The sequence below is a fragment of the Macaca nemestrina genome, chromosome 8, assembly GCF_043159975.1.
Source record: "Macaca nemestrina isolate mMacNem1 chromosome 8, mMacNem.hap1, whole genome shotgun sequence".
Classification (NCBI taxonomy): Eukaryota; Metazoa; Chordata; class Mammalia; order Primates; family Cercopithecidae; genus Macaca; species Macaca nemestrina.
In genome coordinates, this window is record NC_092132.1 from 130,005,959 (window position 1) to 130,026,628 (window position 20,670).

Genomic DNA, 20,670 nt, shown 5'->3' on the forward strand with positions numbered 1-20,670 from the left:
TCTTCTTATTCATTTTTCTGTATACCAGGAGTGATAAAAGAAAATCAACGAAGTTAATTTCTTTGAAAATCCATAGGAAAACTCATAAAGGAAAACGAAAGATATTCTGCCTTACCTTAGACCATTACACGTACTGATACTGGCAGCTGAATCATATTCATGTACTATGGATCCTTGGTAAAAACAGTGATCCTAAAATAGAAGAAGACTTTATTACTATATCTATAAATATTGGCATTATATAGATATTAATATCTAAATATTTTCTGTTTGGAATATATCAATATTTTATTTTGACAAATTGCATTGATATTTGTTCATGCATTCATTCATTAAATTTTTTCATTTGGAAATATTTGAGCCTGCTTCAGAGGCCTTTTACCTTAATTATGTGATTATTTTGTGTAAAGCAAAGTATAGATTCTTCCTCTACAAGTTTTATAGTGTATTAATGATGACAGTAGTTTTAGAATTGTGACCATTTTCCTTAGAAATATAAGTTCTTAATCCACCCTATAATTTTTATCAAACTAACCCTTCTGTGATAATACTATAATTTTTCCCAGTTGCCCATGAAATCAAGACAAATGCTTGATGATCATGAAAACTAGGTCTCCCTCTCCAACCAGCTCCCCTAACGCCTTTCTCTCTGGCCTGTTTCAATCAAATTGGTGTCTTTTTTACTCCTTCCTTGATGCTCTGCCCGTGGTAGTCCAATCAGATAATTATTTTTCCCATCATTTCCATGTGTTCAAATCCTACCTATGGATGACACTTTCTATGGTCTTCCAGTGACCTCACACTCTCACAAATAACCCACCCCCTGCATCAAAGAATGTTACCCAGTTTTCCTCTTGTCCTATTTTGAAGATTGCATAAAGACTTAGCTCTCATAGAAGTTGGAAGTTGCAGCCGGGCACAGTGGCTCATGCCTGTAATTCCAGCACTTTGGGATGTCAAGGCGGGAGAATCCTGAGGCCAAGGGATCGAGACCATCCTGGCCAACATGGTGAAACCCCGCCTCTACTGAAAATACAAAAATTAGTCGGGCGTGGTGGCATGTGCCTGCAGTCCCAGCTACTCGGGAGGCTGAGGCAGGAGAATCGCTTGAACCCGGGAGATGAAGGTTGCGGTGAGTTAAATTGTGCCACTGCACTCCAGCCTGGCCAAAGAGTGAGACTCCATCTCAAAAAAAAAAAAAAAAAAGTGACACTCCATCTCAAAAAAAGAAAAAAAAGTTGACTGTTGCTTTAAATGGAGGAAATACTTTTTTAAATGTATAGTTTTGGTAAATGTAATGTTCTTGGAAGGTTACAGAGGACCTGCTTTGCAAAAAAGCAATGGGGGTATAAAAATAAAATCTATATCTAGATTTTATTAAAATTAATGGAATTACATTAATAACAAATGAACAAAAAGTCATTTGAGGATTGAAAAAAAGACCTCAATATTGGTGCATCAGAAAAACTGGGTAAAGGGGTGAGAATCACAAAAGGATCAATGAATGGAGATTTTAAACTTGTTTCATAGCTTCAGATTTTATCCATGTAGCTTGATCACAGCCTCATAAGGTGCCTTATATTTTTGGTGTCCTGCTTTACCCTCTCCCAGACTTAACACCATATTGAGTGTATAGAAATCAGTTTAGGAAAAGAAAAGATATATTAGCAGTCAATGATTTGCTTGTCACACAGTAAGAGGTTAGGGTCCACACAATCGTATTTTTATACTATAATTTTTCGGTGAGAGTAATCAATTCAGAACTTATTTCTGATGTAGTGCTTTCTGGAGCAGCTTGTACAGATAGAACAGGGTTTCAAAATCACATCAGGAAATACTACTTTTAGAGAAGAGACACAGGAAAGTTCCATAAGATACCATGATCTGAAGATGCCTGGTGAACGCTTCTCCTTTCATGGAGTAGAATGTTTCACTGTAATTGGAGCCTAGGAACTCCCTGAAAAAGAGGGCAGACAGGTGGTGAGACTTGTTCATTCTAAAAATCTGACAGATACAACCAATAATGTGATGGAGAAGTGTCCAGTTTGCTTCCACATCTCAGCAAGATCCTCTTCTGCTAAAAATAGTAAAGCAAAATCAAGCCCACTCATATGAAAAGCCTTTCTAACTAAATACAATGGTTCATAAAGACTGTAGAAAAACTAGAAAATAGATTCTGGCAGTTTTAGCAAACCAGTATTTTTTAAAAAGCTTGGCGAAAATGTTATCTAAGTAAAAACCTGAGACCAAAATTAATGCAAAATACATGCATTAATATATGTGATGAAAATGTCTTATATTCATCACATCATAAGATATATGTGGTGAATATGTCTTAATACATAGTAACCTAACAGCTACATATTTAGGTAAACGCAATATATACTAATTATAACAAATTCACACTAGCCATGCTGTATTTGGAACTGAGCCCAATCTCTCTCCCCCGTGGCAAGACCTTACCATTGCAGTTGTCTCTATATCTATAGTGATGGGCCTGAATAAAGCCTGCCTTATGGTGCTTTAACAACTGTCACTGAATAATTTTTTCTTTAACATCTTTTTGGACTACCCACGGCCACTTCTTGATCCCAATATGAACATAAGAAACTTGTAGAAGTTCTTCTAAACTCAGTGCAAAACATACTTCCTGACGCCATCAAGCAGATTTTGAGATCCCTTCCTAAGGTGTGTTTCACACTTCCAAAGGTGTTCGTTTTCATGTCTGCCACATTTTTATTATGTATGAGGTCACCAAACCTTTTCTGTACAGGTGAAGATAATAAGTATTTGAAGCGGCCGGGCGTGGTGTCTCACGCCTGTAATCCCAGCACTTTGGGAGGCTGAGGTGGGTGGATCATGAGGTCAGGAGATTGAGACCATCCTGGCCGACATGGTGACACCTGGTCTCTACTACAAATACAAAAATTATCTGGGCGTGGTGCATGCCTTTAATACCAGCTACTGGGGAGGCTGAGGCAGGAGAATCAATCACTTGAACCAGGGAGTCGGAGGTTGCAGTGAGCCAAGATCGCACCACTGCATTCCAGCCTGGCAACCGAGTGAGACTCCGTCTCAAAAATAAATAAATAAATAAAAATAAAATAAAAATAATAAAGATTTTTAAAAATACACATTCAAGGCTACATGGGCCACACACATGGCTGCTATTACATGTTCTTTGTCTGATTTTATTTTTTGTTATTGTTGCTGTTGTTTATGCTCCAGATATTCCAAATTTAAGCATTACTCTTAGATTAAGGGATATGCATACATACAAAACATGTCCAATTTGTTGTACCAATTATCATTTGTTCACCCCTGGTGTATTTCAGGTCAGTCTTCAAGGTTACCTGTGAACTACCTTAGGAAAGGGACTTTTTCATTTTTATTTATTTGTGTCTCCTGGTTTCTAAGGTAGTATTTGGAATACTAGGAGTGGTCAAAAAATGCTGAACTAATGTTTAAAATGAACTAAATATAGCATTTCACTACTGCTATGACTGAATAAGCTACTATCAGACAGACATTCTGTATATAGTTATTTAGTTCTGGATAACATATAAAAAGAAAGTACCTAAAGGGTCTAGGTATGGAGCAAAAACAGCATCCTCCAGGAAAGGGAAGGAGGCACAGGGAAGAAGGCACAGCATGAGATGAAGTTTCCAGTTTTACAGCATTTAGCCTGAGGTCAGGCTGAAGTCTGCCTCATAGAGGATGGATAAAACTCTGCTAGAAAACCACAGTTGTTCTGATTTGAAAAGCCATACAATGGAGTTTAGAGTAATGACAGTAACAGGAATGTACACAGTAATCATGGGGGAAAAAAAATGAGAGAGTGGGGAGAATCCTCAGTTCTGTAAACAAACTCAGTTTGAAATTCAGAATTTTCCCTGAACTATGACCTGTGAGGGATAGACTAAAAGTAGCCACGCTAAGAATAAAATAACTGAGCTAAAATTTGAGCTGCCACCCAGAAGACAGAATTTGCAGTTTAAGCCCAATAAAGTTAATCTCCAAATACAATGAAAATATGAGAACTCTTTAGCAGAACATAACAGAATTCAGAGTCCGTTTCACATAATATTCAAATTGTTCAGTTCATAATTCAAATTCATACAATGAAGAAACATAAAACATTGAACTATTGTCAAGAGAAAAGATGATCAGCAGAGACTTATCTCAAGTTAACCTAGAACTTGAAATTATAGATAAGACTTTTAAAGCAGCTACTATAACTATGCTCAGCAAAGTAAAAGAAAGTTATTTGCAAAGCATGCAAAAATGTAGAACTGTGGCAGATAAATGGAAGTTATATTTTTAAAAAACAAATTGAAAATGTTATAACTAAAACCTACTTAGATAAAAGTTTTACTTGATATCCTTAAAATGAGAACAAAACTGATAAAAGAAAGAGCTGACAGACTCAATGAGAGTTCAACAGAAATTATGTAATCTGAAAAAGAGACAGAACAGAAGTAGAGCTTCAGAGTCAAGTAGATTATATCAAAGGACTAATATACTGATAAGTGGAGTGTTAGAAAGTGGAGAAAGGGTATAATAGAAAAAAATGGAAAAGTAGTAGCAAAAAATGAACCCAATTTGGAGAAAGACATGAATTGTAATTTCAAGAAGTTCAGCAAACATCAAACAGCATTTATATGAAGAAAGTCACTCCTTTGCACATCACTGTCAGATTGCAGCATATCAGAAATAAAGACAAAATCTTGAAACCAGCAAGAGAAAGACAACACGTCTTTCTGGGGAAATTTATACGACTGGGGAACAGAAATTTATACAACTATTAACATTGCATTAGAGACCATGTGAGCCAGAAGAGAGGAGAACATCATCAGTCATCATCTTTTCTTAAAAAATACAGAAAATGGACCAGGTGCAGTGGCTCACCCCTGTAATCCCAGCACTTTGGGAGGCCGAGGCGGGTGGATCATGAGTCAGGAGATCAAGACCATCCTGGCTAACATGGTGAAACCCCGTCTCCACTAAAAATATGGAGCTTGCAATGAGCCAAGATCGCACCACTGCACTCCAGCCTGGGTGACAGAGCAAGACTCTGTCGCAAAAAAAAAAAAAAAAAAAAAAAAAAAAAAAAAAAAAAGGAAAAAGAAAATTGGTGAACCCAGAATTTATATGCAGCAAAATGCAGCAAAAAATAGCCTTCAAGAAGGAAGACTAAATAGACTTGCAGATAAAAGAAAACTGAAGTAAATTTTTGCCACAGATCTATACTAGAAAAGTTGGTAAAAGTTCTTTAGTTTGAATGAAATTGTAACACATGAAAAACTGAACCTCTAACAAAAGGGAGAGATAAGAAATGATAAATAAATGAATAAACTAAAACATTATATTTTCACATAAGATACATATAAATGTTTAAAGTCAAAATTATAGTTATGCATCATGGGATTAATAATCTATATAAATATATAAATATATGTATATGGCAAATTTGCACAAATAAGTAGTATCTGTAAGTGAACTTACTGCAATGTTTTTACATTTTACGTACAATGACATGGTATTAACTATGAATAATAACTTAATTAATTGTAAATATATGCTGCAATTTCTAAAATGAAAATTAAATCTAATGTAGAGAGTCATTGTTACAAATTTAACAGATTAATAAGAAGCCAGTAGGGAAAGTGAAAAATAAAGTAAGCCAAAGATCAAAGGAAAAAGGATAGTAACAGAGGAGATAAACAGAAATGAAATAATTCCAACCATACGAATCATAACATTTAATGTAATGTTAATAGGAATGGTAACATTAACATTAAATGTTAACCTACTAAAAAAGAATAGGCCGGGGCGATGGCTCACACCTGTAATCCCAGCACTTTGGGAGGCTGAGGTGGGTGGATCATGAGGTCAGGAGATCAAGACCATCCTGGCTAACACGGTGAAACCCCGTCTCTACTGAAAATACAAAAAAAAAAAAAAAAATTAGCCGGGCATGGTGGCACGTGCCTGTAGTCCCAGCTACTCGGGAGGCTGAGGCAGGAGAATCGCTTGAACCTGGGAGGCGGAGGTTCCCTCTGGGAACCGAGTGCAGTGAGCTGAGATTGCGCCACTGCACTCCAGCCAGGGTGACAGAGCAAGACTCTGTCTCAAAACAAACAAACAAACAAAAACAAGCAAACAAACAAAAAAAAAAGAATAACATTAACATTCAATGTTAATGTTAACATTCCTATTGAAAATCAGAGATTATTAGAATGCATTAAAAATCAGGACCAAACTACTTTCCTTCTTACAAAAGACACATTTTAAATGTAAAGACACAGATATGTTGAAAGGAAATGAATAAAAGAATAGTATCTTATTTATATAATAAACATAAGAAGGCTGGAATAGCTGTGTTAATATCAGATAACAAACTGCAAAATACACAAATGATTGGCCCAAAGATACGTTTTAAAAAATCAAACAAATCCAAACATTGGCAATTACATAGCATACTCTAAAATGATTCATGACTCAAAGAAGAAATCCCAGAAGAAATAAGAAGATATTTTGAAATGAATGATAATAAAAAAAATCAAGACTTTTGAGATGTATCTAAATGAAGACTTGAGAAAAATGCTATGACTTCAATATTTTAAATACTTAGAAAATATTAAACATTTCTATAACCAGAGAAAAATAAACACCCAATAAGAAGAAAAAAGAAAATTATACAAATGATAAAGGAGATCAGTGAAATAAATAGACAACCAATTACAATTATTCACAAAGCTAAAGAAAAGATCAGGCCAGGCATGATGGCTCACTCTCATAATCCTGGCACTTTGGGAGGCCAAGGCAGAATTGCTTGAGCCCTGGAGTTCGAGACCAGCCTGGGCAATGTGGCGAAAACCCATCTTTACATAAAGGGTTTTAAAAAACAAACCAGGCATGGTGGCACATGCCTATAGTCTCAGCTACTTAGGAAGATGAGGTGGGAGGATGCCTAGAGACTGGGAGGTTGAGGCTGCAATAGCCGTGATTGCACCACTGCACTCCAGCCTGGGAAACACAGTAGGACTCTGTCTCAAAAACAAAAAATAAAAATAAAAATAACTAACTAAATAAAAGGTCAACAATTGATAGTCCCTTCTAGATTGGTAATATAAGAAGAAAAACCCAAATTACCAATGTTAGAAATTTAAAAAAGAGTTATCACTCAATAAATTATTACTTTTTAAAATAATTATAATATTATAAAACACTTTATGCCAAATATGGGGCAACTTAACTGAAATAGACATTTTTCTTGAAAACTGTAATTTAAAACTGATACATAATAGAATAGAAACTTTGACTAACCCCTTATCAATACATTTGAATTTGTTATAAAACCTCTTTCCTACACATACACACAAATATGCTCAAGGCACATGTAGTTTCACTTGTAAATTCTATCAAACACTTTGAATATAAATAACATCTTTTAGAAAATATAGGAGAAAATATTTCCCAACTCAGGATCCCAACATAATCTATTATCAAAATTTGATAAATCTATCATAAAAACTAAAATTTTAGTTTTTTTGGGAATAGCCATCAGTAACATAATTTCAAAAACCCTTAAGATATTGACAAATTTAATACAGTAATTTACTGTAAAATAATATATAATGTATAATGGTCAAAAATGAATGTACACTGCCATATGGACATTTCAATGGATTCAGACAGAATACTTGCAGCAAACTTTTCAAGGAACTTTCTTAATCTGATAAATAAACGGCAAATCTACAGGTACTGTCGTATTAATCATTTAATACTGAATACTTTCCCTTTAAGATCAGGAAAAGTGTAAGGTTGCCCTCACTCCTTCTAGTAAAATTGTAATGAAGGTCCTAGCCATTGTCATAAAATAAAGTATAGAAATAAAATAAATAATAATCAGAGAGGAAGATAAAAATATCAGTATTTTCAGATGACAAGATGGTAAATTTCCTAGAAGATTTCTAGGTACTCTATAAAACAATCAATAAATTCATTTACTAATGCTTCTCAAATCCAAAGCCTAAATAAAATAATCAATTTTGCTTTTCTATTATAGACGCAAATCATAGAAAAATGAAATAATAAAAAAAATTCAGCTTATATAACGACCACAACTAGTAAATATATGGAAATAAATTTAACAAGACGGGTGAGAGCTCCACATTGTAAACTTTAAAACATGTTGATCAACATTAAAGAAGACGAGTTATAAGGTGAATACTCAACACTATTGAGAAGTTAGTTCTCTCCAAACTTATCTATAGATTCAATAAGTTAAAATGAAATTCTATAAAATTCCAGCGGGCCTTTTAATAGAAATTGCCAAGGTGATTCTAAATTTTGTAGAGAAATGCAAAGGACCTAGAATAAATAAACAATTCTGATTAGAAGAGTTACACATTGTGCCTTTAAGGTATACTAAAAAACTGCAGTAATCAAGGTAGTTTGGCCATGACTTACAGACTGTACATAGATCAATAAGATAGAATAGAGAGCCGATAAACAGTCATTTGATTTTAGCCAAAGGTGCCAAAGTAATCCAATAGCACCAGAAAGACAATTCATCAAAATGGACCGGAATAATTGGCGGTAAATATGGAAAAACAAGAATATTGACTTCTCCAGCAAATCACACCCACACATACACACACACACACACTCACACGTATATGCACATACACAAATTTAAGGTCATAACAGACCAAAACTAAAAGCTAAAATTATGAAGAGCTTAGAAGCAAACATACAATATCTTTGTGATTTGCATTTAGGCAATGTTTCTTAGGTCCTAGAAAGTGATGAACATAAAGAATAAATTGAAATTTATTTAAAATTATAACTTTTTACTTGTTAAAAGACACAATTTTAAAAAAATGAATTAAAAGGTCACAGACAGGAACAAAGTATAACAAGAACTATATTTGACTAAGGACTGGTCTCCAAATTATATGGTGGCTCATGCCTGTAATCCTATCACTATGGGAGACCAAGGTGGGTGAATCGCCTGAGCTCAGGAGTTCAAGACCAGACTGGCCAACACGGTGAAACCCCATCTCTACTAAAATACAAAAAATTTGCCGGACATTGTGGTGGATGCCTGTTGTCCCAGCTACTGGGGAGGCTGAGGTACGAGAATCACTTGAGTCCGGGAGGCAGAGGTTGCAGTGAGCCAAGATCGCGCCACTCTACTCTAGCCTGGATGACAGAGCAAGAAAAAAAAAATCTCCTTGAACTCAATAATAGCAGTACAAATAACCCAATAAAAATGGGTAAATATTTAAAGGTAAAAAAGATATAAAAATGATAAAATAAGCACATACATGAGTTTTCAACAGGAAACAGAACATTTAATAGAAATTAAATATTAAAACTAACCAACTACTATAGCTAAAATTTTTTAAAGTGACAATATAAAATGATGAAGAATACATACAGCAGCTAGTATTCTCGTACGTTGCTGGTAGTTACTAAAATTTTACAAATGCCTTGGAAAAGAATCTGTCAGATTTCTATGAAACTAAACATATACATATCCTGTGACTCAGGAGTATCACTCCTTGGTGTTCACCAAAGAGAAATGAAAACATATGTTCATAAAAAGGCTGTGCATGAATGCTCATAGAAGTTTTACTCATGATAGCCAAACACTGAAAACAGCCCACATGTCTATCAATAGGAGAATGGATGAACGAACTGCATTATGTTTATTCAACAGAATACTACCAGAAAATAAAGCAAACTTCTGATAAATGCAGCAACATGAATGAATCTCAGTATCAGTATGCTAAAATTTAAAAGTCTTACACAAAAGAGTACATGTAGTATGATTCTCATTTTAAAACTTTCCAGAATGGGCAAAAGTAATCCGTGGCGAAAAAAACTTCCAAGGACAGATTTTGAGAGGAGGTGGCTAAGAAGAAGCGTGAAGAACTTTTCTGAGTGATAGTTCTGTATTTTTATAGGAGTTTTATAGGTATGGGCATTTGCCAGAACTCAACGGATGGACCTAGCAATTCCACTTCTGGTTGTTTATGTAAAAGATTTGGAATCACTATGTCTCCTCCCCATGTTCATTGCAACACTATTCACAATAGCCAAATTACGGAATCAACCTAGGCGTCCATCAGCAGATGAATAGATAAAGAGAATATGGTAAAGATACACAATGGAATGATGTTCAGCCTTAAAATAGAAGAAAATTCTGTCATTTATGACAACATGTATGGAATTGGAGAACATTATGCCAAATGAAAAAAGCCAGGCAACGGAAGACAAATACTGCATAATCTCGTTGATATGTGGAATCTAGAAAAATTGAACTCATAGAAGCAGAGAATAAAATGGCGGCTACCAGTGACTGGAGCTGTAGGAAAAAGGGGGAGATGATGGTCAAAGGGTACAAAGCCCAAGTTACATGGGATGAATAAGTTAGTTTGTGTTTTATTGAGATCCATTGCATAGCACGGTGAGTTTACTTAATAATAGTGTGTTTTACGATACAAAATCTTATTGAGTAAATTTCAGATGTTTTCACCACAAAAAAATAAGTATTTGAGGTGATAGATATGTTAATTAGCTTGATTTAATTATTTCACATTGTATTCATTAATCATAACATCACTTTGGCCACATAAATATATACAATCATAGTCTGTCAAATTACAATAAATGAATACATGCATGCATACATACATACATAAAATTCAACAAATATGTAGATGCACATTTAAGATTTATGCATTTCATTTTATGAAAATGTTACACAAATAAAAAATTAATTGTAAACCTATATATTAGGCTGGGTGGAGTGGCACACACCTGTAATCCTAGCACTTTGGGAGGCCAAGGCAGGAGGATTGCTTGAACCAAAGAGTTTCAGACCAGCCTGGATAACATGGTGAAATGCCATCTCTACAAAAATACAATTAGCTGGGTGTGGTGGCATGGGCCTGTAGTTGCAGCTACTTGGGAGAATGAGGTGGGAGGATCACCTGAGCCCAGGAGGTTGAGAACAAGGCTACAGTGAGCCGTTATTGTGCCACTGCACTCCAGCCTGGGTGACAGAGTGAGGCTGTATCTCAAAACAATCAAACAAACCAAAAACAAATACTAAACTCGAATGCTAAGCTTGTTCATGTATTGAGAGGAAAGTAAACTGATGTCTGTAATATAATTTGAAATGCATAAAAATAACATGGAAGATGAATGGATTGATCGATGGATGAATAGATAGAGGAGGAAGACGATATAAAACAGAAATAGTAAAATATGAATGAATATGTGTATGTATGTGTACCTTAATGAGTCTATGGGTATATGTATATGTTAGTGGGTATATGGATTTTTTCAATTCTGCCCTGTGTGTTAAAATTTTATCATAGTAAACTTTTTGGGAACATTAACTAGATGCGACAGGTAAATAGAATATAATTATTTTGTGGTTGTTTTGAAAGAGCAAATATAAATTGTATAATAAATTGCTTGGTTGTATAGCAGATTCTAAATTAATATTTCTGGGGAGTCATATACATATACAAATAAAACTCTTCATCTATTAATAGATTTATTATAGCGAACAGAAAGTTGACCCAATCAATGTTTCCACGGAATGAATATACAATCTGATTTGACATTGTTATCACAGAAAAATTCATCACTATTTCTCAACATGAGTTTATAAAATAAGTACGTATTTTTATCAAAACCAAGCTGAATGAAACTTAGAGGGGAAACGCTGAAAAGTGTGGTCATGGAGAAAAAGACAAATAGAAATCTAAATAAGATCAGTTTCTGTTTATTACTGTGTTATGAAAACATCCAATTACGTAATATTCACAGGTTTGGAGGCTCTGTGGTATGCATTAAATTCATTTACTTTGTAGAACTGAGGGAATGAGGCAGTGTTGCCTGTTACACACATTGAAATTATATTAAACTGCTCTGTGTGTGTGCAACCCAATAACAGGCCACGCCAGGCTGATTAGCAGGATCAAGCAATGGCTAGTACAATGAAATTGACTCAGAGGCCTAGGCAGCCTGGGGGAATTGTGAAAGCAACTTGAAACTCCTCAGTCAGACCACCTGCATCATCGTGTGCTTATGAGTATTGTGACCCCGGACAAGTTATCTTTTCAGTGCACCTATGATTCTTCCTCAATAAAGTGCAAATTAAACAGTATCTGTCTCATTTACATTTTTCAGGAATTAAAAAGCAACTTAGGGAAAGAGAAATCTCTCAATAAATGTTAGCTTCTTTCATGCTGAGAAGGTAAAAATATGCAGAGTCTAAATATATTATCAATATAGTTATGGAATTAAGTTTATTATTCTGCACATGTGTGTGTCTGTGTGTGTGTGTGTTGTTATTTACTTTTAGCTAATAGACCAGAGTCTCAATTCCCCAGCAGTATCACTCTTTCTTTCTACTTAGCATTTGACAGCTCCTCATCCTTTTAATATTTGGGACACTGAGACAGAGCTATTATGTGTAGAAATGGGCCAATGGAGAAACAATGAAAATTAAACAGCAGCAACAAGAGAGATTATTTTGAAGAACACCTTGAAGAAAGTTATAGGCATTGCAATTACAGTATTTGGCTACACAAGATGTCTTGACAAAGCAAATGCTCTACAGTTCGTAGTTTACTCTGCAATGGAACTTGGTTTGATATCTAGTTTACACAACTTAGAAGTCACTTTAAAAACCATGTTTTTCAAATTTCTTTTGTTCCACTGATTCCCAACACAGTGATGTATTAACCCTGTTCTTAGAGTGACTATATGGAGTTCAAAAAACTCCAAGTATCCAAAGTAGGGAGTTATTTAGGAGTGGGAGAAGAAGAGCGGCATCTATGATTGCCTTTAAGCTTTTGAGATGTGATTGGCTTACACATGAAGAGCTTTTATTTGAAGAGGAAAAATTCAGATTACATACAAATAACAATGACTTGAGGAATCCACTTCACTGGCAGTTTTCACGAAAATTCGGATACCATAGTCACTAAAATCTATAAGGTACTGGAATCACAATAGAACTTACCTGGATCTTAGAAGATGAAGGACTAAGGTTTTTCTATTTAGTTTTATTTCATACATCAATTCTTCTTCATACGTTTCCTGAAAAACAAGAGGCATCACATGACTTCAACATGGGCTCATTTAGTGTGTACTGGAGCAAGCAGTGCTTTGGGTGGACATTCCCTATCTCCAATCCACCCAGCAGTCCTTTCAGCCAAAAGGCAAAATACTGATAAAGATGAATTGAAAGAGAACTAATACTAGAAGGAAGATTTTACAAACCTCCTTCTAGTTATATTTTAGAACTGATTTCTTCTAGTTGTATTTATATTAGAATAAAATATAAATATATTCAGTTATATTTATTCTTTTATATTTTATATTATTGGTTATATTTTATAGTTTATATTATTAGTTATATTTATATTATAGCTATTCATATTATAATATAGCATATTATAGTTTAATATAATTATAAATAATATATAGCATATTATATATAGTTTCTAGTTATAAAATACAATACAATGGAAAATGCAGATTCTCTCCTCATCCAAGGATACACCATTTACCATATGTCCATGCAGCAGCCCTATACACAGATATCCTGTTCACGCATTTTTGAAACAATTTTTATACATACTGTTTTTTCGTCTACTTTCCACTCGATGATAAATCATGACTATTTCCTATTTTAATAAATTTTTCATAGCCTGTGTCTTTAGGCAGCTAAGCACAATGTGAGTGAAACTTCATTTATTTAATCTATATTTACTATGAGAAATTTGGTTTGGGGTATTCCTTGTAGTTGGACAGAGCTGCATTTTCAATGACATGAAAAAAAAAATGTAAAGCTTTTGATAAATATTGCCAAACTATCATGAAGAAAGGAAGTGGACATATTTAGAACTTTACCATCAATTTGTAGCAGTTTCTGTTTCCTTGCCTTCTTACCAGTAATAGCTATTATGATTAATACAAATATTTCAGACAATGAATTGATAACTTATTGTGATAAATTGTTTTCCTGGATGATCATTCACATCAGTATTTTTCCTTTATTTATTGAGTTATTTGTAGTTTTCAAATGGATTCTGATTCATATTCTTTCACCATTTTCTTTTGTGGTATCTTATTTCTTCATGCTTCATAAAAATTCTCTATAATTTAAGATTCACAGTTGTTGGTCATACGTGTTGCACATTTCTTTGAGATGACTGTCCATTCATTTATTCAATGCCTGCTATTTCAGGCACAGTAATATGGAAAATACAATGGTGTAGAAGGTGGACGTCTCTGCCCTCATGGAAGACCCTGCTTGGCAGAGAAAAACACTGGATAACCAAGCACACGTAGTGGAGTGTAATGAGCATTATAACAGGAGAGGTGCGAGTACTGTGCCAGGAATATTGCAAGAAGTTGGGGGTGGGGGCAGGGAACAGTACATGCCAAGGCCCTGAGCCAGGAAGGAACATGACACATTTGAAGAACAAAGAGAGGATCAATATTGCTGGAAAATCAAATGTAAGTTGAATAGAAATGAAATGACAAGGTGGGAAGGAGTAAATCATGCACAACCTAGTAAGTCAAGGATTTGGGCCTTATCCTAAGGACAAAGAGAAGCTAAATATCTAGGCAGAAACGTATGGTAGCAAGCATGGTGTTTTAGTACTTTACTTATTATAGATAATGGATAAGCAAAACTCAGTACTGTAGCCAGGAAAACCATTTAAGGCTATTGATGAATGCAGGTGATTTGAGCAGAGGAGTAACGAGTAGATAACTTTAAAAGACATTTACATGCTATTTTTTTGTTGTTGTTATACTTTAAGTCCTAGGGTACATGTGCACAATGTGCAGGTTTGTTACATATGTATACATGTGCCATGTTGGTGTGCTGCACCCATTAACTCATCGTTTACATCAGGTATATCTCCTAATGCTATCCCTCCTCCCTCCCCCCTCCCCACAATAGGCCCCAGTGTGTGATGTTCCCCTTCCTGTGTCCAAGTGATCTCATTGTTCAATTCCCACCTATGAGTGAGAACATGCGGTGTTTGGTTTTCTGTTCTTGTGGTAGTTTGCTGAGAATGATAGTTTCCAGCTGCATCCATGTCCCTACAAAGGACACGAACTCATCCTTTTTTATGGCTGCATAGTATTCCATGGTGTATATGTGCCACATTTTCTTAATCCAGTCTGTCACTGATGGACATTTGGGTTGATTCCAAGTCTTTGCTATTATGAATAGTGCTGCAATAAACATACATATGCATGTGTGTTTATAGCAGCATGATTTATAATCCTTTGGGTATACACCCAGTAATGGGATGGCTGGGTCAAATGGTATTTCTAGTTCTAGATCCTTGAGGAATCGCCACACTGTTTTCCACAATGTTTGAACTAGTTTACAGTTCCACCAACAGTGTAAAAGTGTTCCTATTTCTCCACATCCTCTCCAGCACCTGTTGTTTCCTGACTTTTTAATGATTGCCGTTCTAACTGGTGTGAGATGGTATCTCATTGTGGTTTTGATTTGCATTTCTCTGATGGAGAGTGACGATGAGCATTTTTTCATATGTCTGTTGGCTGTATGAATGTCTTCTTTTGGGAAGTGTCTGTTCATATCCTTTGCCCACTTTTTGGTGGGGTTATTTGTTTTTTTCTTGTAAATTTGTTTGAGTTCTTTGTAGGTTCTGGATATTATTAGCCGTTTGTCAGATGAGTGGATTGCAAAAATTTTCTCCCATTCTGTAGGTTGCCTGTTCACTCTGATAATAGTTTCTTTTGCTGTGCAGAAGCTCTTTAGTTTAATTAGATTCCATTTGTCAATATTGGCTTTTGTTGCCATTGCTTTTGGTGTTTTAGACATGAAGTCCTTGCCCATGCCTATGTCCTGAGAATCTACAAGGCTCAGTGATAGTTAGATGATGTAAGAGAGACTAATCAAGACTAAGCCCAGATTTCTGATTTGTTTAACTTGTAGAGCTATGCTACTATAGCAAGGAGGATCTGAAGAGGGGCAGCTATGAAGTCGGGAAGGAGAGTTTTGTATTTGCTCAATGTTAAGTGTGCATAAGTTAAGGCTGTTTTGACTGCAAGTTGAACAATAAAATCACAGTTTTATCATAAAGACATAGAATTCCCAGGCGGAGAGCCAAGAAACTAGGCTAGGTACTTAACCAGGTAGAAAGCGTTTGGTCACATTTTGCAACATGATGAGTTGTGTGTGTAGAGGTGTGTATGTGTGTGTGTCTGCGTGTATGTGTACATGCATGTATGGGTGTAATGGAAATTTTTGGAAATTCAAATGTGGATTTTATATTAACAAATATTAAAAGATTGTTAATATTGTCAATATTGTTAATATATTTTAAATTGTGTCATTAATATTGTTTTTAATAAGAATTTGGTTTTTAATTTTTATTTTGGAATCATTTTAGGTTTATAGAAAAGTTGGAAAGATAGTGCAGAGTTCCACATACTCCGCACTCAGGTTTCCCTGTTTATTAACATCCGACATTACTATAGTCTATTTGTCACAACGAATGAGAGCCCAGATTCATATATTATTATTAATTAAAGTATATAGTTATTCAGGTTTTCATAGTTTTTCCCTAATGTACTTTAACTCTTTCAGGATCTGATCCCAGATCCCACACTACATTTAGTTGTCATGTCTCCTTAGCCTCCTCAAGTCTCTCAGTTTCTCAGGTTTTTATTTTTTTATTTTTTATGATCTGGACCTTTATGGGGAGTATCTGTCAAGCATTTTGTAGGATGTCTTACAATTTGTTTTTGTTCTGATGTTTTTCTCATGCTTAGACTGATGTTATGGATTTTGAGGTGAGAACCACAATAGAAAATGCCATTTTATTACACCCTACGAGCCACAGGACTTAACAAGTGTTAAACTTGATCACGTGGCTGAGGTGGTGTTACCATCTTTCTCTCTGTAAAATTACTCTTTCCCCCCTTCAATACTGTACTCCCTGGAAGGAAGTCACCACCTACAGCCCACACTTAACGGGTGGAGATTTAGGTTCCACCTCCTGGAGAGGATAGCATCTACATAAATTATTTGATTCTTCTCCCAGGAGAATTGTCCATTTTTTCCATTTATGTATTATAATTTATTCAATGATTTATTTAGATCAATATGGGCTCATGATATTTATTTATACTTCATGTTATAACACAAAACTGTTATTTATTTTGTTCTTCAAATTATCCCAGCTTTGGGCATTGGGAGCTCTTTCTGTTGGCTTCTGAATTCTTTTGACAAAACCCCTTCAATGTGGTTTGAATTTTGTTTTGTCTGTTTGAGCACGTTCTGGTACTACAAGAAGCTTTAGGTTCATTGTTTATATTTCTTGCCCTTATCCAAGCTTATCTGGCATATTCATAGTGATATTTTTATTTTATTTTATTTTATTTTATTTTATTTTATTTTATTTTATTTTTTTGAGAGAGTCTTGCTCTGTTGCCCAGGCTGGAAGCCCAGTGGCATAATCTCAGCTCACTGCAACCTCTGCCTCCTGGGTTCAAGCAATTCTGCCACCTCAGCCTCTGGAGAAGCTGGGATTAGAGGTGCACGCCACCATGCCTGGCTAATTTTTGTAATTTTAGTAGAGATGGGGTTTCACCATGTTGGCCAGGCTGGTCTTGAACTCCTGGCCTTGAGTGATCTGCCCACCTTGGCCTCCCAAAATGCTGGGGTTACAGGCGTGAGCCACTGCACCCAGCTATAATGAGATTTTTAACATCAGTCTTGATTAAGTCTTAAGACAGTAGTTGTGAGAAGAGCCCACCAGTGTATGCACAATGGGTGTTAGACAACTGGTGAAAGCCACCTTAGCTGAGTACCAATCTTCAGCCAAGACAAAGTTTGAGACAGTGAGAAAAGAGTTGGATATTAAGAGAGAAATCTTTCAAAGAGAATTGTTGAAGAAAAATAGTTATGTGTTACTTCCAAAGGAGAGGAGATGGAGAGTTGCTTTTTTATTTTAATCATCTCAAGTCATAGGAAAGAGATCTCAATGGGACTGTTTAGAAAATTAAAATGTATCTAATGTATGAATGAGAAACCCAACAAGTGAGAACCTGAAAAACTGGCTGTTCTAATGGTGGACAGAAGAAACTCACTGGGAAGGGTTGGGACTTCCATAGTACATTTGGACAAAGTGCCTGTCAATATTGTCCATGAGCTAAATTAAAACCTAAGGCTTAAAAATCAAGTGCCTAATAAAAAATATCTAAGGACATTAATCTAATGTCTTTTATAACAGTGGAAATTGAAAACATCCTAACTTTCAAGCTTGTTCCCACTTATATATATTCTATATTTTCTATAACAAGCATTTGTTACTTTTGAAAGTAATATTTCACATATTGTTATTTAATTTTTAAAATCTGAATAAATACCCTTCTAGGCAACAGACCAAGCAGGTCTTTGAGTTCCTCTGAAAGTTGTACATCTTTGCTGCAGACTCTACAAACCAAAACCTGCATACCAGACCTCTGGAAAGCAAAATGCTCAAGATGACATTCGCCAGGCACTGGCTCAGAACAAATGAGGTTGTTATAAGTCAGCCTGAAAAGCCGTTGGTGGAACTCCATAAACTGGAAAATTTAGAATGGTATCCCCTAAACCTGAGCTTTACTCCTTTTTGTTTTCTAACCCACTGAGAGGTTGCTTATTCCTAAGCACATACTGTATGCTGAATGGGAGTCCTTAGAACAATTGAAACTCCTCTCTCCCTATTTGCTTTTGGTTGGAGCCAGAGACAACTGTCTACATGCCTGTGAAAGCAATGAGTCTTATTTACTAAATCAAAACCTGTACCTCTATGTCATCATCATGGGTGTGTCCAATATCTCGCTTCTGCATCAGAGAAAGCTTTTTAGGATGAACCAGTTGTTGACCCTCTACTCCAAGGATGACCTTTTCTACAAGGAAACATAGGGGAAAAATCGGTCTGACATTAACATTCATCCACAGCTGCTGAAAAACAGAATTGTTATAATACAGTTCATTTGCCCCCAATTAGCAGCCATGGACAGCAACACTATGAAATATTATTACCACTTTGCTGGCAAGGAAATTGACACTGATATTTACAAATCAGGAGAATATGAGGAAACTTGGAAAGGAGCCAAATGAATCAATGTCCCTCCATTTTCTCCATATTTTTGCCACGTTCTGCAGCTGTAATTTTATTTTTTATTTTATTTATTTATTTTTTTTGAGATAGTCTCACTCTGTCACCCAGGCTGGAGTGCAGTGGCATGATCTCAGCTCACTGCAACCTCTTCCTCTCCGGTTCGAGCGATTCTTCCACCTCAGCGTCCCGAGTAGCTGGGATTACAAGCACACACCACCATGCCTGGCTAATTTTTGTATTTTTAGTGGAGACGGGGTTTCATCATGTTGGCCAGGCTAGTCTCAAACTCCTGACCTCAGGTGATCCGTCCGCCTCAGCCTCCCAAAGTGCTGGGATTACAGGCATGAGCCACCATGCCCCACCTGCAGCTGTCATTTTATTATCCTCATGCTAACCCCTGGATTTTGTCTCCTGTCAAAGCCTGCACTGTTGGCCTGTTTCAATGTAAATTACTGAATTTGGTCTTCCAGGGATGTTTGCATTTAAACTCTTACCTTCCATAGTTAAGTATAAGGCCTCTACCTGTTAAAGAATTTTGGTCCTGAATCAGTGCTAACCATAATCTTCCATTCATGACCTTTATAGTCATCTTTGAGGTGAGCCCTGCTTAATTAAGGTATGGTACTTAAAGAGCAATAAAGAGGAGAGGGCGGGGGCTTTGTGGAATATGCTCTGATTTGAATCAAGGCTTTACCAATTTATTAGTTGTGTGGTCATGAGTAGCATATCTAATCTCTCTGATCTGTAAATACTCATCTCATTTTCTTTATCTTATAAAGTGGGGATATTAATTGCGAATTTTAAACACTTTAACATACAAAACAGCTAATGGCCAGCACAGTGCCTGCCATGCTGCAGGTATGCAGTACTTGTCCATTCCCTTCTCCTCCTTACTGTGGGTCAGAGTGTTCAAGAGTGATATGGCATTACACAGATGCATGGACTCTCATGATTAGCCATAATCCAGTCGAAGCTCTCGGCAAAATCGCCAATGCATAGTTAGTGTCTTTATCACTTACAATTTAAAGTTTGTGACTAACATGACCTCATAGCATAATAAGAAAGTCCTGATAAAAGGAGCAAGACATACCTTTAACCTGAAGAATGAGTAAAATCATCAAGAATATACACCCGGGAAGCATTCTGAGTGATTCTGGCAGAGGAGAGCACAAGTGCTTGAGAAAAGGTGTTCACCTTTCTTCCTCCTTGCTTCCACTGCAGGGATGAAGCACCTCACAGATAGGTGGGCAGTTTTGATCCAGCACAAGGAAGTGTTCCTTGAGGGAGTTACACAACATGCTAGGTGCTTGAGGCTAAAACCTGGAGGTTGAACATCATGTTCTAATTAAAGATGACGACCAAGGTGGTGGTGGTGAAGGTTGGCTAGACATAGATTCCTACTTCATGTCTAATATAAATTTGATACCAGATATCTGAAAATTTCAAAAGTGGGAAAAAATCAAGAATGTCTTAG

General features: G+C 35.8%; 1 protein-coding gene across 2 annotated transcripts in view; it reads right to left on the reverse strand.

Moving 5' to 3' along the window:
* The window catches only part of LOC105482047 (ADAM metallopeptidase domain 7), a 64,929-nt gene extending 44,508 nt beyond the window's left edge, over positions 1-20,421 (reverse strand). Inside the window, exons 1-5 of one of the 2 annotated variants that reach the window (XM_011741918.2) lie at positions 20,287-20,421; positions 18,878-18,981; positions 13,055-13,131; positions 1,879-1,957; positions 116-192 (exon numbers count right to left, since the gene is read on the reverse strand). In XM_011741918.2, coding sequence (XP_011740220.2) covers positions 116-192; positions 1,879-1,957; positions 13,055-13,131; positions 18,878-18,981; positions 20,287-20,338 — 389 coding nt within the window. In that variant the 5' untranslated portion in view covers positions 20,339-20,421. The remainder of the gene's footprint in view (positions 1-115; positions 193-1,878; positions 1,958-13,054; positions 13,132-18,877; positions 18,982-20,286) is intronic. The other variant, XM_071068484.1, reaches the window with a different exon arrangement.
* Positions 20,422-20,670: the final 249 nt, after the last annotated feature.